The sequence below is a fragment of the Nanorana parkeri genome, unplaced genomic scaffold (genome assembly GCF_000935625.1).
Source record: "Nanorana parkeri isolate BGI_ZX_2015 unplaced genomic scaffold, ASM93562v1 scaffold1097, whole genome shotgun sequence".
Taxonomy (NCBI): Eukaryota; Metazoa; Chordata; class Amphibia; order Anura; family Dicroglossidae; genus Nanorana; species Nanorana parkeri.
In genome coordinates this window covers 212,337-238,866 of record NW_017307365.1, presented here as the reverse complement: position 1 = coordinate 238,866, position 26,530 = coordinate 212,337, and the positions used below count along the sequence as shown (strand labels likewise).

Sequence of the window (26,530 nt, the reverse complement as noted above, 5' to 3'; positions counted from 1 at the left end):
TATTTTAAAGGGGGGTGATTCTTTTCTATACCTACTGTATAGCCAGTCAACACAATGGGGGGATGTAGAAAGACATACAAAGAGTGATTCAGGTGATTTTACAGTTCTAATTGCTTTACTTTAGGGCACCACATTCAAATGCCTCCACACCATAAAAGTAGCCTGTGGAAAAGGAAGGCTTGGATAATGCCCTTATAGACATCTTCTCTAATAAGGAGCTTCATGGATCACTTGAATAAATCAGTGGGAAAGCTTCTAATTGCACAAATTACTATTCTATTCAATGCACTTTTGGAGTGACTGTTTCAACTCGTCCTAACAGATGTACAATGGCTTTGCCATATTCTTTAAAGTAAGTCTGTGTCTTTTTCCATGCAAGAAAAAGCAACAGGTTCAATGTAATCTCCTCTCTACAGCAGCATATACATTTCCTTTGTTCCCCATTGCACAGGACCATGGAGTCTCCCCATGTGGCAGAGCTGGTGCTTGGTAATTGTTCCAGAGGCGTCCCATGAAGTGAGTCTAAAGGTGCCCATACACTGCTCGATTCTCGTACGAGAATCGGGCGAAATCCCGCGATCGTACGAGAATCGAGCAGTGTGAACTAAGACGTGCGACCGTTTCTACTGTACGGTCGCACGTCTTTTGTCGAGCCAACATGCTCGAAAACCCGCCGAGAATCGTACGATTCTCGGCGGGGTTCTAGGCCGCTCGCCCGATAGTGGAACGGGCCAGTGTGCGCACGCGCACACTGCCCGTTCTGCATTGCCGTCATCGGAAGCCCGCCCCTCAGCGGGCTTTCGATGATCGCAAGTACGATCTGCCCGTCCAAGGTGGGCAGATCGTACGAGCTTTCAAGAAGCATACGACTATCGCAAGACAAAAGTCTTGCGATGGTCGTAAGGTGTATGGGCACCTTTATACACCTCCATACCCAAGAGTACCAGGTATATTCTTCCTTTTCTGCAGTTAAATAGTGAGAAATAAAGATGAACTTATGCTGCTGGGGAGGGCAGATTAAAGCTAACCTGTTGCCTTACAAGGACAAAGCACAGGTTGGTTTAAGAACACCATTTATGACATGTCAGTGCTAAAATGCAGAATGTTTCACACAGACAATGTTAGTATATGTACAGTCTTGTCAAATGTCACATATACCATGAGCCCTTTATGTAGTAAAATAGTAAACACTGACATATAGTGATAATGGGAAATGAAAAGCACACAAACACACCTACCTAAAATAGTCGCTGCAAGCAGCTAACACCACTTTGTGGACATGGAAAACATCATTGTTTATAGTAAGAATGACATCAAGTAGCTGACCTTGATCACGCAGTGCACTTAGTCCCTGAAGGAGAGCTGTACTATGACCAGGAGCAGAAAAAGTGCATTTCATGCCACTGTCAATCATCCTAAAACATTAAGAAAGTCACAACAGGTTAATGAAAGATCTTGCAAGAAATCTGAAGATACAGTACTAACACCTGTGTTTCACAAACACGGTTTGTAAGTATTAGTTGCATAAAAAGGCTAAAAGAACCAAAATGTGCACATCATGATTTTTAACATTGTTCTCAAAGTAAAGTAAAGCCTGCATAAGAAAAAAGATGTAAGAGTTGGTATCATAGTGATCTTCCCCTAATCCTATTAGGTGAACTCCACTATGGATCAAATGTTCTAGCAAAAGTACATAGGGCTGCAACTAACGATTATTTTCATAATCGGTTAGTTGTCCGATAATTTTTTCGATTCATCAGATAAAATTATTTTTAAAAAATAATACAATCATTTATTTTAAATAAAATAAACAAATGCAGTGTTACAGACATAACGTTTACTTCAGAATAAAATGGTATGCACATTTTTTTAAAAGCACACTGCACTGGAACGTATGGCATCGTAGTACCATGCGTTCAAGTGCGGGTGATCACACTGTGGACGGGAGGTGCATTTGGGATCCATTGAAATTAATGGCACCGCAATTGCACCTCCTGCAGCAAAATTTGTCAGGCCAAAAACTAAAAATTACTTTCCACCTTTTTTAAATATATATTTTTTAAATAATTGTATGTGCTATATAAGATATTTTAATTAGTTTCATGGATTTTAAACAATGTGAATTGTAAAACTCTAAGCCAATATAACCTTTTACACATACACACAGTGTTTGTGTGTGTGTTTGTGTGGCAGATGAATGTCATCACAGTAAGCAGTAAGTGGGAGCAATAGCCAGCCTGTTATTGGCTATTTTTATTGCCAATAGCCAATAGAAAGTTCTCCTTCAGGTCCTCCACTGCCGATTGACAGCAGGCAGTGGGCGGGTGCAATAGCCAGCCTGCTATTCGCTATTGCAAGTTAAAATATCCAATAGCAGGCTGGCTATTGTTTCCAGCCGCTGATGTGAGACGCCGCCGTCTCACATCAGCGGCTCACTATATATCGCCAGCAGAAGAGGGGGCACGGGGAAGCAGAGAATGAAACCACGCAGCAGAGGAGGAAGGGGGCGGGCAGTGGAGGAACTGGGCTGGCAGCGGAGGAACGGGGCAGCAGCGGAGGAACGGGGCAGCAGCGGAGGCAAAGGAAGAATAGGGCAGCAGCGGAGGTACGGGGTGGCCGTAGTGCCGGCTGCAATGGCCTGCGTACCCAGCTGCCTCAGTCGATAAAGGCGGGGAAAGCAGCGGGAATTGAACAGACTGCTGCAGCTAGCACTAGCAGGGAGGAGAACGGAGGAGCAGAAAATCGAAAATCAACGGTTCTCATTATCGATTATAAATCGATTTTATAGATAAGTTGTTTCAGCCCTAAAAATACCTATGGTCCTTGAATGTTTTGTCAATCTAAACAGTAAGTTGCAGGGATATCTAGTTCACAGCACCTGTACCTATTTGTAATTAGTGAATGTGTGTGTGTGTGTGTGCGTGTCTACTGCAGAAATGAATGACATAGATAGACCATGATGGCTTGTCTTACCCACAACACAATAATATTGCCAGTGGGCTTCAGGGCTATAGTACCAATAAACTGCAACAGATATACAATACAGCAACAGATCATAGTGTTATCACTGATAACTAAATGTTAATGTTCTCCAACAATTCTTTTTTTTAAATTTTTGACCCAGATGTGAACACAGTCTGATCAACATAGCGGGTTGCTAAATGTTTATCTGTATCAAAAATGCAATAGCAATCGGTCATCGCTGTAATATGCAAACCTGAGGAGAATAATAAGATTTATGAATCACCAATTCTCCCAATTCGATATTTACAAATTGCAAAGCTAGCAGATAAAAATGTTGCACATGTGGGAAGTTTAAAAGCAAATCAGCAGTGATCAGAAGTGAAGTAAGCAATAATGTAAAAGCAAGAGTGGTGTCTCCTGCTGTGAATATTGGTTAGAGCAGCATAGTGGGATACCATCCACAATTCTGCTGCATTGCTTATTTTTAAACTTGAATTGTGTGTGTGTGTGTGTGTGTGTGTGTGTGTGTATGAGTTTAACAATCTTATTTAAAGTGACACCAAACTCAGGAGTTAAATTTAAAAAATTTCTTTAAGTACCTCAACTATTAACACAAATGTATATTTTTTGGTGTATCACTCGGCTGTAGATCCTCAAATCAAATCATTACATACAAAACATAAAATGTCTTCTAGGTTGTTTCAGTGCGTCTTTGTATCAAATTTTCTGCCAGTAGATTGGCAGTGAATCAGGTGCCTGCATGAATCTATTCTTTAATTTCTTATGAATCATGACTGACATGCAATTTGTTTGGCAAAACCACAGGATCAAATGCTTAATATGGTTCCATTTATATATGTAAAAATGTGTGAATCCTGGGTTAACGTGTGAAAGTTAAGCTAAAGCCATTTACAAATAGATCTCTTAATGTCCTAATTCATTTTTTTAGATTTTACAAACAAAAAAAAGCTTTGCAAAGCAGGTATTTTGCAAATAGAATTGCAAGTTGCAAGTAAATTGAAATTTTAAACTGCAAGTGAAAAAGTTCATAAAATTTGAGAACTTAAGTGACTCCAGTCACCATCTCCAACTGTGGAAATGGTGAATGGGCAACACAAGTAGTGGTAAAAGAAATTGAACGGGATGCCACTGTGGATATCATCACCATAATGGAAAGAGAATCCCTGGCACAAACACCTAAAAGAGAACTAAATCCAAACTTTGTAACTGCAAAATCAGGAATCACTTCAACTGGTTCTCTTACTATAGGGATTAAGAGGTTTTACGTCTTTCTGTCCAGACCATTTTAAAAATGTTCAGTATTCAGTGCCGAAGTACTTTGACTAACATTTATTCAGTCCAGTCATGCAATGCTGTACTGAAGTGAACTTTATATAATATTATATCAATTTTGGGTATGGCAGTTTTTTGCGCTTTCGCGGGTGCATGCAGTTATAAGGCTTGACATCTGCTTCCCTGAAGAAAAAATAACCCCAGTGGTGATTAAATACCACTAAAAGAAAGCTATATTTGTCTCCAAAAAAGGATATAAAATTAATTTCGGTACAGCATTGTATGACGGAATAATTGTTAGTCAAAGTATCTCAGTGCTGAATACTGACAAATGGCTTGGATAGGAAGCGGGTTTAACACCCCGGTCTTCAAGTGGTTAATCACCACTAGGTGTTTTTTTTATTTTTTACTATATAAAGAATAAAAGTACCAAAAATTCTGGAGAAAAAAAAAACAAAACGGTTTTCCCCATGTTAAGTTATGAAACATTTATTATTAGGCAATTATTTGGCAAAATATAAAAGATTGGGTCATGGTTAAAGGAGAACTATGGGGTTAGGGCTTTTCCCCAAAGTTCTCCTAAGGGTAACGGGAGGACACAAACTAGCGTCCTCCCGTCACACTAAGCTCAGTATACCGCGAGCTACAGCTGGCGGTATATTGAGACGCTGCAGCTGAAGCGGATCCCGACAATTATGTCTGGATCCGCCCAGCTGCGTGAGTGACAGCTGGCTCTGTCTATCTAGAGGCAGAGCCAGCTGTACCCGCCCCCTTCCCCATCCGTTCCTCCAGTCAGCGCTGGAGGATCGGAGCGGGGAGGGGGGAATCCAGTCCCTCCCCTGTCACGGCAGAGCCGTGACAGGATCGAGAAGTGAGTGAACACCGGTATGTGTTCGCTCACTTCAAGATCTACTGAGCTGACCTGTGACAGTCTCATTGTCACAGGTCGGCTAGAACTATGAGGTGAAAAGTACTCACCTCATAGTTCTCCTTTAAATAGACACCAAACATGTCAAACCTTAAAATTGTGTGTGCCCCTAAAATTGCAAAAAACTACCATACCCAAAATTACTCATTAGGTAACGCTCTAAAATCTTTTATCGATCATCAGTTTAGTGTTAACACTGATTGATGGCCCTAAAATTATTGCTCATACTCCATTTGCGGTGATATGTAAACACGTGTGGCGCAATTGTCATTTTCAATTGTTTTTTAATTCTCTTTCATGTGACTATTCTTTTACACTTAACTTCATTGCCATCACATAAGGCTATAATAAGCCCCTATGTGATAGCACAAATACAGTGACAGCTCCTCTTTATAGAGACGCCGTATGTCACCTATGGACCCAAACACATGTGTGTGACAGCCATCGCCAGCTAATAATACATCTCTGTTAGACTGCACTATTTCAGAGACTATAGCCACAAATATTGTTGATTGATGGAGGAAGGAGACAAACAGCATGAATAAGCCTGCACAAAACATTAAACATTTTACAACTGAAGAACAGCGAGAACATTAGGTGTGGAACTTTAATCGTGCAGAAGCACTGGAATCCACCACACACATTGAGACACAATGCAGGATTCACCCTGCAGAAGAAATTGCCCAGGCTGTGGCAAACAGGTGTGGCACCTTGCCATCACAATAAACTGGAGCTGTGGAGACAGCATGAGATAATATTGCTGGCAGGCCTACAGCAGTGGCAGGGCATGGTAACCCATGGTAAGTCGTTGTGAGGGTGTTCACATCCACCCCATATAAATCAGAGATGATATGGTTTAGGTGCTACCTATAACTGCTAACATCAACCAGGGCTGGGCTTTGTGTATTAACCGCCTCCCGGCCAAACGGCAGTCCAGGAGCTTCCTAGATGTAACAGGCTGTGTAGATACGGCCTGTTAGCCCCGCCCAATCGCTAGCAGGAAACGAGCAAAATTTAAAAACAGGCAGCGACACCTGTTTACATACGAGCGATCCTCGCCCCCCACATACACACGCAAACTTGCGTCGGGTGTGCATACGTGCGAAAATGACAATTGCGCCCATTACGCCGTGCATGTTACATATCGCCGTGAACGTCAGAGTGTGAGCAATAATTCTAGAGCCATGAATCATTGATAACACTAAGCTTATGAGCGGTAAAAGCTTTTAAAGCGTCGCCTATGGTCAATTTTGGGTATGGTAGTTTATTGCGATTTCGCGGGTGAGCGCAATTTTAAAGCTCAACATGTTTGGTGTCTATTTACACGACGTGGCCCCATCTTTTATATTTTACCAAAAAATTGGGTAAGAATAAAATGTATTATAACATAATTTAAAAAAATTAAATAAAAAATTAAAATCTAGTAATTTTTCGTTAATATAGTAAAAAATAAAAATCCCAGTGGCGATTAAATACCACCAAAAGAAAACTCTATCTGTCCCCAAAAAGTGGTATAAAATTCATGTTAATACAGCGCTGCATGACGGAATAAATGTCAATCAAAGTACCGCAGCGCTAAATACTGAAAAATGGCCTGGCCAGGAAGTGTGTGTAAACACCTGGTCAGCAAGTGGTTAAAAAAAGATTTTAAAAAGTCTTGCTTAGGCAGCCACAACCATTGCTGCCCCCCTTTTCATTGGCTGAACAATACAAGTGGCCCTGAAAGGGCATCCCGCAAGCTTACGAAAGGATGTTGTGAGCCTCTTCCATAACACTACAAGGATTATGTCACTGATCCGCGCATTATCACAGATCACCATTCTGGTCACCTCTACAAAATGGTGACAAACACAATACACATGTTCTAAATGAGAAGCCACTGGCGTGGTAAACAAAATACCCAGATCCCCTTAGCTTGTTCTTGTCCCATATTTGCCCGGCTATAGGCTCCTGTAACCTAGAACAAGTATAACTGTAGTAGGTTATAGAAGTGGATAGCCACGCAGGAGCTGTGGCAATAGTTAGACAGTTCATCATTTCCTGGGCATGCGCACTAGCACCATCTGCTGTACATCTCCTACTGGCAGTCACTGGATGAGACGTCACCAGTTGGAGAGGTCGACAAGTTGGAACTTTCGATAAAACACCGGGAATGACAGCTGAATGCGGAAGTGATGTAATATTGCTGGCGGTTTACATTTCTGACAGTTTCGCCACTCGTGTATGCGCTGGGCACCACGCACGACTGGGGGCGGGGAAGGACGTTTTAAGCCGCCCACCCGCTCATATAAGGTTCCTGTCCGGTGGTTTAGGAACAGCCAATGGACGGGAGGTGGTTAATTGGAGTCCTGGTAAAAGACACAAGTTGCTGTAAAAGGTGAGTTTAATAAGGGCTAGGGGAAAAACTGGTTAGAAGACTGGAGGAGAAGAAGATCTGGATAAAATATGGGGTGGGTATCGGTATTGCAGATGGCTGCAGTAAAAGCCAGGCTGCAGTAAATAAGGCAAGTAGGGTACTATCATGTATAACAAAAGAAAATGTACTCCAAGGAAAAATCTATAATTTTGCCCCTGAACAAAACATGCGGTTCAGTTTTGGTCACCGATCCACAGAAGGGATGTCCTTGAGCTGGAGAGAGTCCAGAGAAGGAAAACAAAGCTAAAAAACAGGGGGGTTAGAGGACCTCAACTATGAAGGATGGCATGCATTAAACTTGTTCACTCTTGAGAAGAGAATGACAGGGGACATAATGTTTATTGTATGTACAAATTGTTTAATGGTGATGGGATAATTAGAAATAAACTGTGTACTGTCAGTTCAATCAAGAATACAAGAGACCGCCACCTGAAACTTTAAGAGAAAAAGGTTTAATCATAAGCTGCAAGGCTGATTCTTTACTGTGACAGCTGTAAATTTGTGGAACTCCCTTTCCCTTCCACAGGCAAAGGTATCAGCTTAGAGTATGGAATCATTAAAGACCCGTCTAGATACTTTCTCAGCGAGCAAGACATACAGAGAGGTACAGGTAAATCTTAGTAACTCAAGTACACACACACAAAACCCAAAGTTTGAACTCGATGGACCTGTGTCTTTATTCAACCTTACCAACTATGTAACTATGCTGTGAAAGGGGAGTGGCTGGATTTCCCCCCTCCGATCCTCCAGCGCTGACTGGCGAAACGGACGGGGAGGGGGCGTGTACAGCTGACTCTGCCTCTAGGTAGGCAGAGCCAGCTGTCACTCACGCAGCTGGGCAGATCCAGACATAATTGTTGGGATCCGCTTCAGCTGCGGCGTCTCAATATACCGCCAGCTGTAGCTCGCGGTATACTGAGCTTAGGGTGACGGGAGGACGCTAGTTTGTGTCCTTCCGTTACCCTAAGGAGAACTATGGGGAAAAGCCCTAACCCCATAGTTCTCCTTTAAGATTAAACATGATTAGGGATGAGATTCAGATTCACCGCTACCATGGGTTTAAGAGCCACAATACCATAATGCATATTTGGGTTATTCACTAAGCCACCCTCTCTCACAATAAAAAGGGGGTACAGACAGGGCCGGATTTACTCTCCCTGCCGCCCCAAGGCCAGGTTCCGCAATACGCCCCCCCTGCCAACTCCTTTTTATTTCATATTATTTTTTACATTTATATTTATGTAAAACATTTTTTAATTCAATTTCATTTTTTTTACCCAACTTTATTGCTATCACACAGGAGATAACAATCCCCTGTGTGATAGCAATTGGAGGTGACAGGTTCTCTTTATTGACCCTGTCACCTCCAATACAGGAGTTCTAGCACAGCGCTGAGCCGGAACTCCTGTGACAGGGGAGAGAGGAAGACTGCTCTCCCCTCTCACTGTCTACACGGAGCGGCAGGGTTAATTTTAACCCTGCCACTCCGCTACCTGCAGTGAGGAGAAACTCAGCGCCGGAGGACGGAACCAGAGGAGAGAGGTAAGTGCAGGGGGGAGGGGAGGACGGACCGGCCGGCTGCAGACTTTTTACATGTCATCTCGGTGACATCGCCGAGTACACATGTAAACGAACAATCGGCTGCCTCACTCTACATTTAGTCCTGCTTGTACAAAGCAGGACTAGATGTAGAGAAGGCTTACTTACTGCCCGATACTTCCCCACAAGGACACAGCTCCCGCCCTCTGTGAACTGCCGCCCCGAGGCCAGGCCTCGGTGGCCTTGTGGGAAATCCGGGCCTGGGTACAGAGTAACCATAGTATCAGTGTATTGGAAGCTACTGTAGGAAAAGTATAGGGAACGCTGACAAACTGCATACGGATAGCTATATAGTGTATTTTCCCTTTTGCAGCCCCGTTGGGATAACCCTACTCTACATTTGTTACCAATCACATAGCATAACTTTAAAATAAATTTAAATCTCTGCTTACATTTTTTTAAGTTATTTTTACTTGCTTAAAAATCCTACCAAGATTCCCCATATGTGACGTTAAAGTGACAGTAAAGCCTATTTTTATTAGGGAGCACCCGTGTGGGATGCAGATCATGTGGGGGGTATTTTTTATTCCTTAAATTCCTCATTTTCTAGTGGATCTTTACGGCACTCTCCCCCAGCATGGGTGCCGACAGCAGCTAAGTGGCTGCTATGGAGGCACCCATGCGTGCTTGTGCCAACATTGGCTGTGTGCATCCATAGACGCACACAGCTCTGTGGCAGGCCACGCCCCTCCACTCTGCCTCACAGCTTGATGGCAGAAGGAGCCTATGGCTCCTCTGCCCTCAATGTCCTCCCCCAGAACCAGAAGTTTTGGGACGGAGGAATGCTTCGGGGACAGCGGTAGTGACGAGCGGCGCTGACAGGTAAGTGTGGGGGGGACAGGGAACACAAAAAGGTACTGGGCAGTTTTTACCTTAATGCACAGAATTAAGGGGAAAAAATGCCCTGAATTTAATACTACTTTAACGCGGGCGCTATTTCATCTGCTGTCTGATCCACAGCACTTTTTTTTTTTTTTTGCTGTGAGGCTTCCTCAAACAAAAATAAAAAGAAAGAAAATGGGCTTTTGTTTTAGGGAAAGGAAATATTTATGTGGGGGTGTAATTTTTTTTTTTTAATTGAAGGTTGATAGGGCCTTTTATTTATGTTAAACTGATTTTTTGCAGCAAGGTTTTTCTTTAAAAAAAAAGTGAACTTAATTTTATAGGGCCTTTTTAAGGTTGGGGTGCTCAATGTGCAGCATTTACTTGTTACCACCCACCTCCTCTTAGAGTTGCCTGTTGTTCGCAGTCGTTTTTTCGAAGCATGCTCTGCATCCCATCATAAAAATAAATGTTAGGCATACTCTAGTCATTATTCCTGCTGCCAGTTTTACACTACTGTAACTTCGGAGGTATGTACATTGTTGTAGTAAAATACCAGTCTTTGTCTCTAGTAAATTTGGGCCTAGCCTTGCTTATTCAAATGGTCCTGAGCAATTTTACACTCCTGGATTACTTGTAGTCATTCTTAATGTGAGCTTGATAGAAATCGTCCAGCGCCAGGACAGTTTTACATCAGTAAGAAAAGTGAGCTACTTTACAATATCTAACTGCCAGTCAAAGCAGGACTATTATCATTTAAAGAACAACTCCGGGCAGAGTAAAAATTAACCCTTGCAGTGCCGGGGTAGCCCTGCTTGTTTTGTTCTAGGACCTAAAATAACAAAGATATACTAACCTGATCCCCAGTTCTGCATGGGTGCAAGACCAGTCACTACAGCCTCTTCCCTCCCCGGGCTAATGACCCGTGAGTCCTAACATCTAATTCAGTGTTTTAGACGTGAGGACACCAAGAGACATTCCACCGCCGGAGCATGGGGGAAGAGAGGCAAGCGGCCACTGCCACAAGATCGAGGCTCAGTTGAGTATATCTTCTTTATTCAGTCCCCTATAAAAAAACGAGCAATTAACACTCGCAGTGCAGGAGTAGCCCTAGTGCAAGGGTTAATTTTTATTTTACCTTCTTCTTGTTTAATAAAAAAGCAGGCCAACAACTACCTGTGAAAAAAAGTATTTTATTCAAGTTGAAATTAATTGGGGTACTTATTTTTAGATGAAAAAAAAAATAATATTTTCATTAGCATTTTCCTGCAGACAGGTCAAAATAGACAAGTCTGGTACATTTATTATACAGTAAAGTGTTCCTTGCAAACAAGTTTCCTATCTCTGTGCCGGCAGAAGACTTTAATACCATTATTAACTGTGCTTTAGATACACTTCTGACCCCTCTTCGAAAACTATATGTAGCAAATTTGGCTTCCACAACCTATAGTGAGTTTCCCACCTCAGGCACGATTGTCGTGTGGTCAGGAGTCACCAAGGTGTGAACCGATTGTGCTGCGGGTGCCATTATATTCTAATGGCACCAGAGTCACACCGCAATTCCACCCGTGCAAGTGAAAAAAGCAGTGAGTCGTGTGTAGCAAAAAAAAGACAGCAATTGCCGTACAGATGTCACCCCATTGAAATCAATGGGCCGCGCAGCAATCGCTATGTGCACTAGCACACGATCCTGCGTCCCGGGTGTCGTGCGGTGTAATGCAGGTGTGAAACTTGCCTCACAGGGAGTTGATACAAGCTCTCAGTACCCTATCTAGAACAGATCACGCACAGATGAACTCTCTGACTGATGTTTAATCTGTGGAATTCAGTTTCACGTTTACTTTGGTTAGTATAGATATAGAACTAGTTTACTTTAAATTAGGGCTGCAGAAATTAACGATTAATCTCTTAATCGTTAATTATTTTGATCGATCAAAGTTCTTTTGATCCGTACTCACCTCTCCGCCGGCTTCCGGGTCTTTTGTCGGAGATCCGGTGACGTCACGGACATCGATGTCACCGGACTCCTCCCCCCTTCACCAAGTGGCTGTCGGCTAACGAAGGCAAGGGGGGTCGATGTCCGTGATGTCACTGGACTCTTCCCCCCTCCCTTCGTTACCCGATGAAGCTGCTTGGGCCGGTGAGTACACATCTTAACCCCCCTTCCGCGGATGGGGGGGGAGAGGGACACCTCCCTGAAATTGCTTATTTCAGGTTGAGATCCCTGGCATTGGCATATACACAGTAATAAAATGAACTAGGATCACACTAATCCAGCACGTTATTATTCTGAGTTGCCCCACTCAAGCGGCGGTCATATTGAGTGGGGCACGTGAGATTAATAACATGCTGGATTAGTGTGATCCTAGTTCATTTTATTACTTCATTGCTGTGCTGTATGTGTATAGGCCAATGTAGGTAGATCTGTATGTGCGTTATAATTAATCGAAATTAATTGATTAAAAAAAATTTCGATTAATCGAACAGGAAATTTTTTATCATTATCAGCCCTACTTTAAATACATATTTGTTAAGCATACATCACATGTATAGCTATTTTATAATACCTCTATTAACTATATTGAAATAAGGATTGTTTTACTCACATATATAAAAAGCTTCATCATTTACGTTTTTAATCTGCTTCAGCAAACATAAATTCCCAAAAGGAACAAATTCATGACTAAAGCATTTTAATCAGGAAAGATGTCTGACATACCTGTACTTTCATATCCTGCAAACTGTGCACACATCCTGAAAACACTCCTCCTGAAACTATGGATGTATTGCTACGTGTGCTGCAGGTCGAGTGACTCACACTGAATTTTATACTGTGCAAACTACAGTGGCAATTAAATAGGGAAATATCTCTCAAACAGATGTGCCTAAAGCTACCACACTACTACAGATTTGCAGAGTTCAAATAGAGTGAATGTTAACCAGTTGACATCCGCGGTGTTAAACCCCCTTCCCATCCAGGCCATTTTTCAGTATTCAGCGCTGCGGTACTTTGACTGACATTTATTCCGTCATGCAGCGCTGTACTGAAATGAATTTTATACCCTTTTTTGGGGACAGATAGAGCTTTCTTTTGGTGGTATTTATTCACCACTGGGGGTTTTATTTTTTTACTATATTAAGGAAAAATTACCGAAATTTAAAAAAAAAAAACAGTTTCCCCTATATTAAATGATAAAACATTTATTATTACCCAATTTTTTGGTAAAATATAAAAGATGGGGTCTGTGCACCTCCAACAACCCAAACCCCTGGCCTTAACATCAGTGATATGATAATTATATGCCACACTCTTAATGTATGGCACACTCTGGTGACACAAGTTGACTCAAGACCCACTCTCTAAAGCCTACCACTAGCAGCAATTGCCAGTGGTGGTGCATGTAAATCTTGACACTTGCTGCATAACACCATCAGTGCGATCCAGCGCACTTTGTGAAATACTGGCTGAAGGGCAGCTTTTCACAAAAACTTCTGTTAGACCCCATTCACACTGAGCGATTTGTAGCGCGATTTCAGCTCAAAAATCGCTCAATGTAGCTTGTCCAATGCATGTCAATGGAGCTGTTCACATCTCACAGCTCAATGTCGCCTGTAGCTTGAACATGACCTATTTTTTGGCGGATTTCGTGCGATTTGGCCCAATAGACTTCAATGGTGTAGGTCAATGTCGCATGAATTTGAGCAACATTGCGCAACATTGTCGCGCTACAGAAGTGTCACTTTTGCACAGAAATATAAGCAGGAACATAAGCAGGAAACAGGAATTATGTCACATCAAGACCGCTTTTGATTGGATACAGCCCAATGTAGCTGCTACGAAGTCCATGCCAAAAATAGCGCTATGTAGCGCAACGATATGTGCATTGTAACTCAATGTCTCTCAAAGTCGCTCAGCTCAAATCAGCGCTGATGTAGCTACAGCTCGCGGTATACTGAGACCGCCGCAGCCGGGACAGATCCTGGCATTACTGTCGAGATCCACCCAGCTGCGTGATTGACAGCTGGCTCTGCCTATCTAGAGGCAGAGCCAGCTGTACCCGCCCCCTCCCCCGTCCGTTCCACCAGTCAGCACTGGAGGATCAGACAGGGGAGGGGTGAATCCCTGCAGGGAGCAGTGAGTGACAGTCATGGCTCTCTGCAGGGACAGGATTGAGAAGTGAGCGAGCGCCAGTATGTGTTAGCTCACTTCCCCATCTATGGTGCCGACGTGTGATAGTTTCATTGTCACAGGTCGGCTCGAACTATGAGGCTGAGTGATTTTCACTCACCTCATAGTTTTCCTTTAATGCTCCCGCTACACACTGCTGGGGTCCAAGGGCTGCACAATAAGTACCAAAGCTACATTTGGTCCTTGGGGTGGTGCTTGGGCACCAGGGGCTTAAAGTGACACTAAACTCAGGTGTCAAATCTTAAAAATACATTCAAGTACCTTAAAGGGGTTCTAAAGCATCCCGTTTTTTTGCCTATATCTACTGCTATCAAGCAGTAGATATAGGCAAACAGTTTAAAAAAAAAACAAAAAACGCTTAAACAGCGGTTTAAACTTACCTTTTTTTTTTCTTTGCACGCTCCCGCCCGAGAACTGTTCGCGCGGCCGCAAAGCATCTTAGGGAGGGCACATGCGCAGTTCCGTTTCTCGGCCGGGAGACGAGCAGAGACGCAAGGTAAGTCTATGGACGCGTGCACCCGCATGCAGACACCGCTGGATCGGAGAGACAGAGCAGTCAGCGCTGGATCGGAGAGCCGCCGCACCGCTGGAGGGACAGATGAAAACATCAGGAAAGAAGAAGATCGGAATAAGAGGCATCATTTAAGGTAAGTGCTAAAATTAACATGAGGGGAGGGGAAAAAATTTGACTTTAATGTCACTTTAACTACTAACAAAAATGTATCTTATTTGTGTATCACTCGGCTGTAGATCCTCAAACCATCTCTGAATTAATTCTGACACTTCTGGAGGGTGGCTACTTTTGTTCCCCTGTTAGGGCCAGTTCACTCCATATGCAGTTGTGATGCAGTCCGTTTATTTTGACTGCTGCAGTCAAAATACACCACAATGCTTTCCTATAGGCTTTCTTGTGCTTTATCCACACCATTGCAGTCAGTTCAACTGCAGTCAGAAAAAGTACTGCTTGTCCTACTTTAACTGCATCAAAACGCAGTGCAAATGCATTGCAAATGCATCAAACGCACCGGAATGCATTGCAAAAATGACTCAGATTTGAATGTCATCATCCAGGGACTTCCTGGTTGTAGTGTGGAGAGAAATAGCAGAGGTGGAAGGTGTGGATGCTGAGGAATTTGTGGATGCTGAGGAATTTATCCGATATGTGCGGGTCTGTCACCTGCTGTATGACAGCAAACATCCCCAGTATAAAAACAATCGTCAGAAGATGGCCAAGTGGAGGGAGATTTGTGAAAAGTTGAACCCTGATTTTGGTGCGATGAACAGGGTACAGAAACAGCAATGTGGTGAGTCCACTTTTGCTCAAACATATAAAGAAAGCATGACTGCGCTCCCAAACGAACAAAACAAGCGTAGGAAATGCTCTGACAAGAAAAGGAAGTGACCTAAATGCATAATTAGCATTTTCTAGTGCAGAACAAAAACGCATCAAAACACATCAGGAACGCATTGCAAACGTGCAACTGCGCAGACGCACGCAGTTGTGATGCAGTTTCTGGTGTGAACTAAGCCTTAATAGTTAGGGTACTTGAATGTATTTTTAAGATTTAATTCCTGAGTTTAGTGTCACTTTAAAGTAATATTAAAGTCAAAAGGATTTTAAGCTATTTCAAATGGTGATGAAATCACTTACAATGAATGCTGCTCCTTAATGTTTAAACGTTTTAGTTTTCTGCAGAACTAGCTGGTCCCCTGAGCACTGGTCCTGACTTCCTGTGTTAGAGTGACTTCTTCTATGCAGTCACCCTCGTGTGTACTAGTAAGCTGTGTATGTCTCCACAAACACAACAAATCAAGTTAACCCCCTCCCCCTTGGCCCGCTCTCCAGGTTAGTAGATGAACAGTTGCTGGAGTCTTCACTGTCCCTTGTGACCTTGTACTGGACAGGAAGTTCAGTGAAGTGTAACTGAGAGACTTGGAAGCAGCAGTTCAGAAACATTATGACTAATTTGTTGGGCAAAAACGTAAAGCAATGCTTTGCTGGGCACTGTATATTTGTTTTATCTGGAGTCATTATTCAAAAAAACTTTGAGAATTGAATACTACTTTAAGGTGTATCTAAAGCCAAAACTTTTTTTAAATTTTGGATTGAGTAAGAAAGGGTTAAATCCCGTCAGGTGTTGTTTTTGCCATCTTGTGTTCTATTAGGGAGATTTTCCTACACTTCTCATCCTGTAGACAAAAGAAAAAGAAAGCGGAAAACTTTTCAAAGTGATGGAAATTCCCTCTCACACAGTTATCACCAGGACACATGTCTCCATTGGAAAATGGCCTATTTTCCCAAAATTAAAAATTTGGGATCCTCCCTCGTTTTCATTCTCTGTGACAATAAGAAAACTGACAGAAGTTTTACCCATCCATACATAACAAAAACGTTTTGGGTTTACATACATTTTAAAGCATTAGCAAATAATATTTTGAATGCAAAGGTTTTTTTAAAAAACATCTGCACACTTTTGATAAAATGCACCAATGTTGAGTGCACTATAATGACTGCACTTCAGCCAATAAGCCTGAAACTGCCATATGCAGTTTAGAACAAATGGTTTTCGTGATACCAGGTTGCATCTGCATCCCAGAGGCAAATCTCAGTTTATGCATTTTTCTCATCTGCTTAGTTTAAAAAGGTCAGGTGTGTAATATGAGGACAAAGCAAAAGTGTAATATGGATTTATTAAGGATAAAACACACAGCTGAAAAGGTACTTACAAACGAGCTTGTAAAAACGAGCAGAAAGCGATATAATCTTAGGAGACCATCCAGATGAATACTCGAAAATAGGGTGAGGGAAAGGAAGTGCTAGACAAACCTCTTTCATCAGAATCAGAGGATCTGATGAGAGGTTTGTCCTCAGAAACACGTCAACTGAAGGAGGGTCAGCGTGCAGATGGCTTCGGCTTACTACTAGCACTTCCTTTCCTTCACCCTATTTTCGTGAACCAGGTGTGCACCAGGCCTTAGACTCAAAGGACACAAATAGGGCTGCAACAACTAATCGACATAATCGATTATAATCGATTATTTAGTTCTAATCCTGGCTGGAAGACCTTCTGCTCTGGTATACTGTTGCAGGAGATTACATGACAATATCAAATGATCTCTGCTGAAAGTGAGGATCAAAGTTCAGAATGGCTGATCCTCCCTTCAGGACAAAGTACCTAGGCATTTGGTTGTGACAATAGTATACTGAAGCAGCAGTTTGTCCAGTCTAGGGCTGCAACTAATGATTATTTTCATACTCAATTAGTTGGCCGATAATTTTTTCAAGTAAATCGGATAAAAAAATAAATACCATCCTTAATTTTAAAAAAACCCAAAACAAAACAAATGCAGTATTACAAACAAAGTTTACTTCAGAATAAAACTGCATGCACAATTTTTTACAATCAAACTGCACTAGAACGCACGGCATTGCGGTACTGTGCGTTCCAGTGAGGGTGATCACACTGTGGGTGGGAGGCACGTTTGGGGTGCCATTCAAATGAATGGCACTGCAATGCACCTACCACAACAGAATTTTTTTCAGGCCGAAACCGAAGATACTTTTTTTCCCACCTTTCATAATTTTTTTTTTTTATAATTGGATTGTAATCACATGGCACTTGAATAGCTTCAGCCAGGGAATGACAGCTGCTGGTGGCAAGATTCCGTAGACGGCAGCTGAATGTAAATACAGCAGGTGGTGGGCTGGTGCAATAGCAAGCCTGCTATTGGCCATATCAAATTGCAATAGACAATAGCAGGCAGGCTATTGAACCCACCCACAGCTTGCCATGCCCTCCTCCCAGCGTGGAGGAGAGAGCTAGGGGATCCAACCAACTAATAAATAATGAGAATAGTTGAGAAGTATGCCCATTTGTACTCCACTCCCCATCCTGACTTGCTGTCACAGGGGGCGGTGAGGGAGGAGAGCTCAGCCTCCTGACAGATGACTCCTTCCCCACACCGCTCTCTATCCTTGCTATCTGCCTGTCACAGGAGCCGAGCGGGGCAGTGCGGGAGGCAAGCTTGGCTCCTGTGACATCTGTCTCCGCCCAGCACGGACTTCCTTGGCCTCCTGAAACCTTCTCTCCTCCCCGCTGGACGCCGCTCTCTGTCCCCACGGGTCCCTGCTGCCTCTGCCGACATGGGCAAGGGAGAGCAGCGGGCATCGGACGAGACACAGAACGGCACCCAGTGGGGAGAAGACAAGTTAGGAATGCACAGAATTTTCGGCCGCATTTTCAGCCATTGTGGTACTTCGGCCCAAAATGTTTAGGAGGTCAAAATTTCGGTGCATCCCTAGTCATGATGTCAGCGAAAGCTGGATCAAAGGGGGGGAAGATGCTCCAGGCAGTGTTCTTGGAGCCTGTAGGACGAGGATCAGGTAAGTGAAAATTCTTTACACAGGTACCCTAGACAAAAATAACCAGTTAACCCTTTTGCAGTGCAGTGGTAGGCACACTGCGAGGGGAGTTTTTTTTTGGTTTTTGTTTGGTTTGTCTGAAAACTGGCTTTAAAGTGTATTTCCTCTTTTACAGTCGAATTTAAGAAAGCCCCACTATACGTTTGTCATATGTTCCTATTCACACAACATGTCTAAAAATATTTTCTTTAAGCTCTTGCTGACCGGGGTGTTTACACCCCCTTCCTGTCCAGGCCATTTTTCAGTATTAAGTGCTGCGGTACTTTTACATTTATTCTGTTATGCAACGTTGTACTGAAATTAATTTTATACCATTTTTTGGGAACAGATAGAGCTTTCTTTTGGTGGTATTTAATCACCACTGGGGTTTTAATTTCTTTACTATATAACAAAAACAGAACCAAATATTTTAAAAAAACAGTTTTTCCCTTTATTATTTTAGGAAACATTTATTTTTACCCAATTTTTTAGTAAAATATAAAAGACGGGGTCACGTCGGGTAAATAGACACCAAACCAATAGACATGTCAAGCCTTAAGATTGCGCGCGCCCGCTAAATCGCAAAAAATTACCATAGCCAAAATTGGCCATTGGCGACGCTTTAAAAGATTTTACCGCTCATCAGTTTAGTGTTATCAGTGATTAATGGCACGAGAATTATTGCTCTCATTCCGACATTCGGGGCGATATGTAACATGTGCTGCATAATTGGAGCAATCGTCGTTTTTGCGTGTAGGTGCACCTAACGCATTTTTGCGCATCTATGCATTTTTTGTTTTGTGTGTGTAAATTGTATTTATTTTGTGAGCAATTTTTTAAAACTTTTTTTGTACACTTAAACTTTATTGTTATCACATAGGGTGCTAAGAAGCCCCCTATGTGATAACAAATTACAGTGACAGGTCCCCTTTATGGAGACATCAGGGGTCTCTAAGACCCTAATGTCACCTAGAGACCCCCAGAGAAGCTGATGAAGCACAGATCTGCTTCATCAGCTTCTCTCCGGTTTCTGTACCGGAGAGTGACAGAGGAATGCGGAAATGATGTAATATACATCACTTTCTGCATTCAGAGACCGGGAGGAGAGCGGGGGGAGATTGTGTACTGATTTCCCTCCGTTCTCAGTGCACAGAGCCACATTCACCTGGATGGATGGACAACCGAGATCGCGGGGACGGTGGCGGCGGGGACAGCAAAGTGCCATCGCTGGCCGTTTAAAATCCTGACGGTCTCCTGCTCGTGCACGTCAGGGAGCGCGCGAGCACGAAGGACGTCTAAAGAAGCCCCCCAGCATCCAGGAGACTCCTGTCCGGCCGTCTTTCAACGTTCGGCGGACAGGAGGTGGTTAAATACATTTTACCTTTTCGATGCGTCTATGTAGCAGGCCTTTGCAAACTCTCTCTTATTTTCAAAGTGACAGGAAGCTCTGTCTGTCCCCATAAAAAGACTAGGGACAGACTGAGCTTCCCTTTATTAACATACAATGCTTCTATATCTTTAACTCTTTGTTAGGATAGACATTGTTCAAACCTAGTTTACAACCGATAATGAGATCTGCCAGCAAAGTAAAGACAGATTTTTATTATGTTAACAATAACTTGCCTAGAACAGCTAACAAGAACAGAGCATGTAATATACAGGCTGCAATTTAGAAAATAGGTGTTATCCCAATTTGGCTGCAAAAGTGGAAATAAAGCATAATTTAAATAGGAGACACTGTTCCTTTAAACTCAAACAAAAGTAGAGGGCACACATTTACTACAACTGTGTGTTTAGCTCATTTAGCTGCTGTTCCAACTTGAATAAAAGCTTTGAGTAAATGCCCGTGACCTAGTATAAATAAGAACTATATAAAAAGGGTAAATAAATCCACCCCATGGTTTAAATACTTTTGTCTTTCTAGCTTACACCTATCCGGATATAAAGATATTTGCAAAACTAGAAACGTTAGCACATCATTTACAGAATTACAATAACTTTGAAATCATGTCATGACTGGGGCAAATCTAAGAAAGGCAAAAAAACAACAAAAAGAAATGGCAGGTTTATAAATGTGTGTGTGTGTATTATATTATATTTACACAGACAGACCTATTTGCATACATGTACTGTATGTATATGCAATCAGTAATGGTAGACAGCACGTGCTGTGACGGGTGCCTGCAACAAGGATTTACTCAGGCAAACCTAGATTATATAAGCATGTAAAAAAGTAGGTACACCCCATGGTGGAAGTTCACATTATCAACATGTGTTTATCTTCAATCAAACAATGGCTACAAGTAATTATAAGTAAAAACAAGTTATTTATTCAACAAAAATCAATAGATGCAAGTATATACTGTGGTTCCTCAAGAGCTGGTATTGCCCACTTTGGTTTGCATCACTGCCCACCAGTCTCTGAAATTTTGAGTACTTTTTTTATTGTAAGACTTTGTTTTTTATATTTTTTGCATGAAATGCCTGTTTCAAATCACCCCAACAACATTTTAATGGGGTTTAAATCAGGGCTTTGACTAGTCCAAAACCCTCCATATTTTTTTTCTTAGCCATTCCTCAGTGGATTTGCTGGTGTGCTTTGGATCATTATTTTGTTGAAAGACCCATTTCCAATTCAACTTCTAGAACAGATGACCTCACATTCTCCATAAGAATTTGTTGTAATGCAAATGAATAGTTACAGGGGTGTGGACATTTTTAAAAAAACTACTTGTCCAAGGACTAAAGCGGGGGCCTGATCTTCTTGTCCCTCATGAAAATCTACTTGTCCTGATACAAAAAAAGAAAAACATTTAACCATAACCGTATTTAGCAATGCCAAGAAGAGCTTCTCGTTGGTCAGTGCCGTCAAGATGACTGCGCTGACCAACGAGTGCTTGAACTTTGAGAGCGAAATTCAGATTACAATGGCACAGGTACAGATAGTACACCCATACTGGCGGATGGGAAGGACCGTTCCCTCAAAGGTATGTATAGTGGGGGGCATGGTGTCTGGACCAGATTTGTGCGGGTAATTCCATTTTTCCAAATTACTTGGGAAAGTGAATTTACCGTTTGGGGCGGTGCAGACTTGGGCGAGGCCGTGTACGGTTGCCTCGCGGCCTCATTGATTTCAATGGGGTTACATCCGCGTGGTAATCTCGGAATGTTTTCAATCGAGATTATGTGCATTTGCACGGGCGTTATTGCGGCGGGAAACTGCGCAATCTGCCTTGTGCAACTGGGGTGCTGTTAGACAATAATGGCACTGCCAGCGTGATCGGCGGTGGTGGGCGATTCTGTGACCGCCCGGCCATCCACACGGTTTTGTGCACGATTGCCGTGTGGCAACGGATCGCCCACTCCACTCACACAATGCCCCATGCATGCGTTTATTCGCATGCAGATGATAGGGATTGGTTTTAATTTTTTAGATTTTATTTAACTTTTTTTTTTGCTTTGTAATATTTTTTTTTTCATTATTAATTTTTTTACTTTATCGTCGTTTTTTTTCTTCTATTTTTATGTATTTAAATTTTTATTATTTTTTCCAATTTTATGTTTACATTTTTAAGTGTTATATAATTTTATTTTTTACTTGACTTTATTGCTATCACACAAGGGTAACAAGCCCTTGTGTGATAGCTTTTGGAGGTGACAGGTTCTCTTTATTGACCCTGTCACCTCCAACACAGGAGTTCTAGCACAGCTCTGTGCTATTTCTCCTGTGACAGGAAGGCTGCATTCCTGTGTCACTGCACACATGGAGCAGAGAACCGTTCTCTGCCTTGCTCCATGCTCTGGAACCTAATTTGCTGTGGTCATCAATCCCCCACAAGAGGGGGGGGGGCAAAGACTACGGCAAAAAGGAAGCCCAGGTGCAGAGAGACAGGCAGCCGGGAGCAGTACACGGCTGGCCGCTGGAGATAGAGAGAGGGGAGGAGAGGAGAGTGGAGGGGGGAGGAGAGGGGAGGAGAGGAGAAGCGAGATTCAGGCAGGTTACAAGTGATTTTTGGACGGCTGCACAGCCGTTTAAAATCACTCGTACAAAACGGCTCCCACACTACATTTAGCAGTGCTGCTTGCCCAAAGCCGGGCTAAATGTAGAAAAAAACTACTCGCCCGATGCCTGAAACTGCCTGTCCCGGGCGTCGGGCGATACAAATTCCACACCCCTGAGTCAATTCAGTGGTGGGTATGTCAGATTATGTTGTAAATATTATGGCATAGCATATTTGCACACCATTGCAGACTTACCCCCTAGTTTGGCTATTCCAACGAGGCTCAATCTGCGCTACCCCTCATTACTCCATATACCACCGGTGCCATCTTTTCCTGGTCTTTTTCTGCATCCAGTGTTTTCTTTCTTCGGCCATTGGGCGGCCACTGATGATGCAACTACTGTGCATAGTCCTGGCACCTGACTCCGTGCTTCGCGCCTAACATTTGCCCAGGCAGCATACACAAAGTTATAACATGACAGCAAAAAAAAAAACTTGTTTTAAGTTTAGTTCTGCTTTGATGACAAAAGTTAGAGCTCTTGTTATATAAATGAGAAAGTTGCTCAATATTGTGACATGTCAGGAATTTACTGATTGAGGGTTGTAAAGTTACTGATTTAGTACTACTTTTTCTTTATATTAGCGATATAACATGCGATGTGACATCTGTGAGCTCCCTCACCAGCACCAACATCTTCTATCTACCTTCTTCCGGATCTTTGGGTTCAGTGGGCCAGAAAGTGTACGGGAGTTCATTTAGCCCATCACCCAGCAGATGCCAGGATTGTACATGGCACTGGCCATGAACTTTAAAGCTGAACTCTAAGCTAAACAAATACTGTCTAAATAAAAGAAGCATGTTTGTGGCTATTAAGGAATATATTTAAATATATTTAAGCAGAACTCCAGGAAGTAGGCTTTTGCACGTCCTCAGTGCAGCTCAGCAATGCTGAGCCTGATAAAATCACAGGCTCGCGTCACTGAGCTCTCTGTCCAGGTACTGCATAAGTCAAACAGACAGGCACAGTGGCTGAGGACTTATACTGTGGGTGGGCAGAGCCTGATGGGGATGCTGTGGTACTAGACCCTCCATCAGGTCTACTCTGCTGCTGATTGACAGTAGGCAATGACAGGCTGACTATTGGCATTAGAATTTGTCCACTCCCTGCTGTCAATCAGTAACAGAGCATACCTGATGGGAAATTAGGCTCTCGGATTTCCCCATGATCAGCCCCGACTGTCCGCATCTCTGGTTATTAAGGACGCTTTGGGATGTAGCTATTGGCTATGGTACCTTGCCCACTGCTTGCTGTTAGCCACAGGGGAGGTGGACCTCATGGGGAACTAGTCCCTCAGCATCCCCATCAGGCAACACCCACTTAGCCACAACATTGGTTGCTAAGAGGTTGTAAGCTGCACAGGCAAAACTGTCTTGGCCAACAGTGACTCATCCCTGGCCCCATTCAGCTGCCGGCTAGGACATTCCACAGCCTACAGGTGATATGTTTGCAATGGGGCTAGGATGCTCATGATGTCAACCAGCATCCCTGGTCCGTTTGTTCTCCTGGACAGCAGCTGAAAGGGATGTGGCCTGTGTCAGTAAAGCTAGCGAAACTTTTTTAATTTGGTGCAGGACTTTTTAAAAGTCCATAATGCCAGAAAAGTGACGCTAAGGCTTTATTAATTTTCCTTGGAATTCATGACGCTGTGATGTCGTAAACACTCTTTAAACCTTGTTGTTGCTTCCGCATGAAAAATGTTGATACTTGCAACCATTTCTTATACCTGTTGAAATAGGTACATTAATTTGTCATATGCAGGCTTGCATTGAGTTTGGAGTGTCCATACTGCTGCTATCAATCAGCAGAGTAGGACGGGAAGGAAAACTTCAGGTCCACCTCTGCTGATTGACAGTAGCAGTGGGCGGGTGCAATAGCCAGCCTTCTAATGCAAATTGAAATAGCCAATAGCAGCAGCTTTTCATACCAATGCTTTCCTTTTTTTTTCCTTTTCTCTGGAGGCGGCCGCTGTCAAAATAAAAAAATAAGATAGCTGGGGGAGTCGAACCACCAGGTATCCCGGAGAGGTTTACTCTGCTAGATAGAGCAGAGTAAACCTTTAACCCATGCAGTGGGGCTACCCCAGCATTGCAAGGGTTAGATAGAGCAGAGTAAGATAGAGCAGATAGAGCAGAGTAAACCTTTCCTGGGATAAAATGTCTCTCTCGCTTGCGTCAGGGAGCCGCTATCTTATCACGGGAGATTCCCGGAACATCCGGGAGAGTTGGGATGTCTGCAAGCTCAGAGTCGCTGAACGGCTCCTGAACGGGCCACGGGCAATTGCGCATGTGTGGGTCCAGAAAATTCACAGTCACCTTTCCACAATGCGGGGGGCAGGGAGGGTGAGTGGCACACTTCCTAATGTTGGCTGCTTGCTGAGCTGTGGAGGGGAGCTCCCTGCGCTGCAATTCATCTTACATGAAAAGCACAGCCACCTTTCCACAGTGCACGGGCAAGGTGCCTGTAACCGCATGTCTTGTCATATAATGTTAACAATCACAAATAAAATCAAAATATTAATAACATAAAAATAATATAATAACAATAAAATGCTATGATAGATCTCTCTCTCTCTATATATATATATATAGGATCTGTATATTATTACTGGTATTACTAATATTATTAATAATAATCAGTGTTATAGAGGGATGTTTGAGGAGGAATGAGGGATTTGGTTCCTAAATGGGAACAGTTGGAACCTCTGTAAGAGCATAGTGATTTTATTATGCATTTTCTTCTCAGAATCAGCTCCCATAAAACTGATGTGTAATTGTACCATATGGAAATATATCGGAGTGATAGTTTAGAATAACACCACGCTTGTAAGCGTACAGAATAAATGATGAAGTTGAACAGAATGCAGAGGGATGAGGTGGAAGTTTGCTAGTTAGCAGTGTCACATCGCTCCACACCCCTTTTCCTGAGGCCTGCACGACCCATCAGCCCCCGGAGTCTCGTAGCAGCCTGTGCGGCTCTTCATGCAATAGGCCACTGCCTGTATACATAGGAGAGGCCGGATTTGCGGAGGGGCCTTGTGTGTTCCGGGGACACCGGTTTGTCGTCTCCCTCCCCCGGTGTACCTATGTGTGCTCACCTGCTGTGCCCGAGACAGCTAAACTCTCCTCCACCGGACTCCGCCATGTTCCTGGGGCCGGCTCAGGTTAAAAGGCTTTAAAGAAACAGTGGCATGAGAAGCCAAGCAGCCTTTATTAAATATATTTAATTTTTTACTTTATTTTAGGGGTTTCAACAGACCCCTGATATTTCCCTTTTAACCACTTGAAGTCTGCGGTGTTTACACCCCCTTCCCATCCAGGCCATTTTTCAGTATTCAGCGCTGCAGTACTTTGACTGACATTTATTCCGTCATGCAACGCTGTACTGAAATGAATTTTATACCATTTTTTAGGGACAGATAGAGGTTTCTTTTGGTAGTATTTAGTCACCATTGGGGTTTTTATTTTTTACTATATTAAGAAAAAATTACAGAACATTAAAAAAAAAACTGTTTCCCCTATTTTAAATTATAAAACATTTATTATTACCCAATTTTTTGGTAAAATATAAGAGACGTGGTCACGTTGGGTAAAAACATGTCAAGCCTTAAAATTGCACGCACGCGCGAAACCGCAAGAAACTACAATACACAAAATTGGCCCTAGGCGACGCTTTAAAAGCTTTTACCGCTCATCAGTTTAGTGTTATCAGTGATTGATGGCCCTAAAATGATTGTTTTCACACCGATGTTTGCGGCGATCTGTAACATGTGTAGCTCAATTGTCGTTTTCGTGCGCTGACGCATCTGACGCATATTTACGTTTATATGTGCGTAAATGTGGGGGTGGGGGACTTTA

General features: G+C 42.9%; 1 protein-coding gene across 1 annotated transcript in view; it reads right to left on the bottom strand.

Annotated features, from left to right (window-relative positions):
* The window catches only part of KLHL26 (kelch like family member 26), a 39,319-nt gene extending 13,447 nt beyond the window's left edge, over positions 1–25,872 (bottom strand). The window contains exons 1-2 of the mRNA XM_018567813.1: positions 25,771–25,872; positions 1,239–1,415 (exon numbers count right to left, since the gene is read on the bottom strand). Coding sequence (XP_018423315.1) covers positions 1,239–1,415; positions 25,771–25,817 — 224 coding nt within the window. The 5' untranslated portion in view covers positions 25,818–25,872. The remainder of the gene's footprint in view (positions 1–1,238; positions 1,416–25,770) is intronic.
* Between the last annotated feature and the right edge of the window lie 658 nt (positions 25,873–26,530).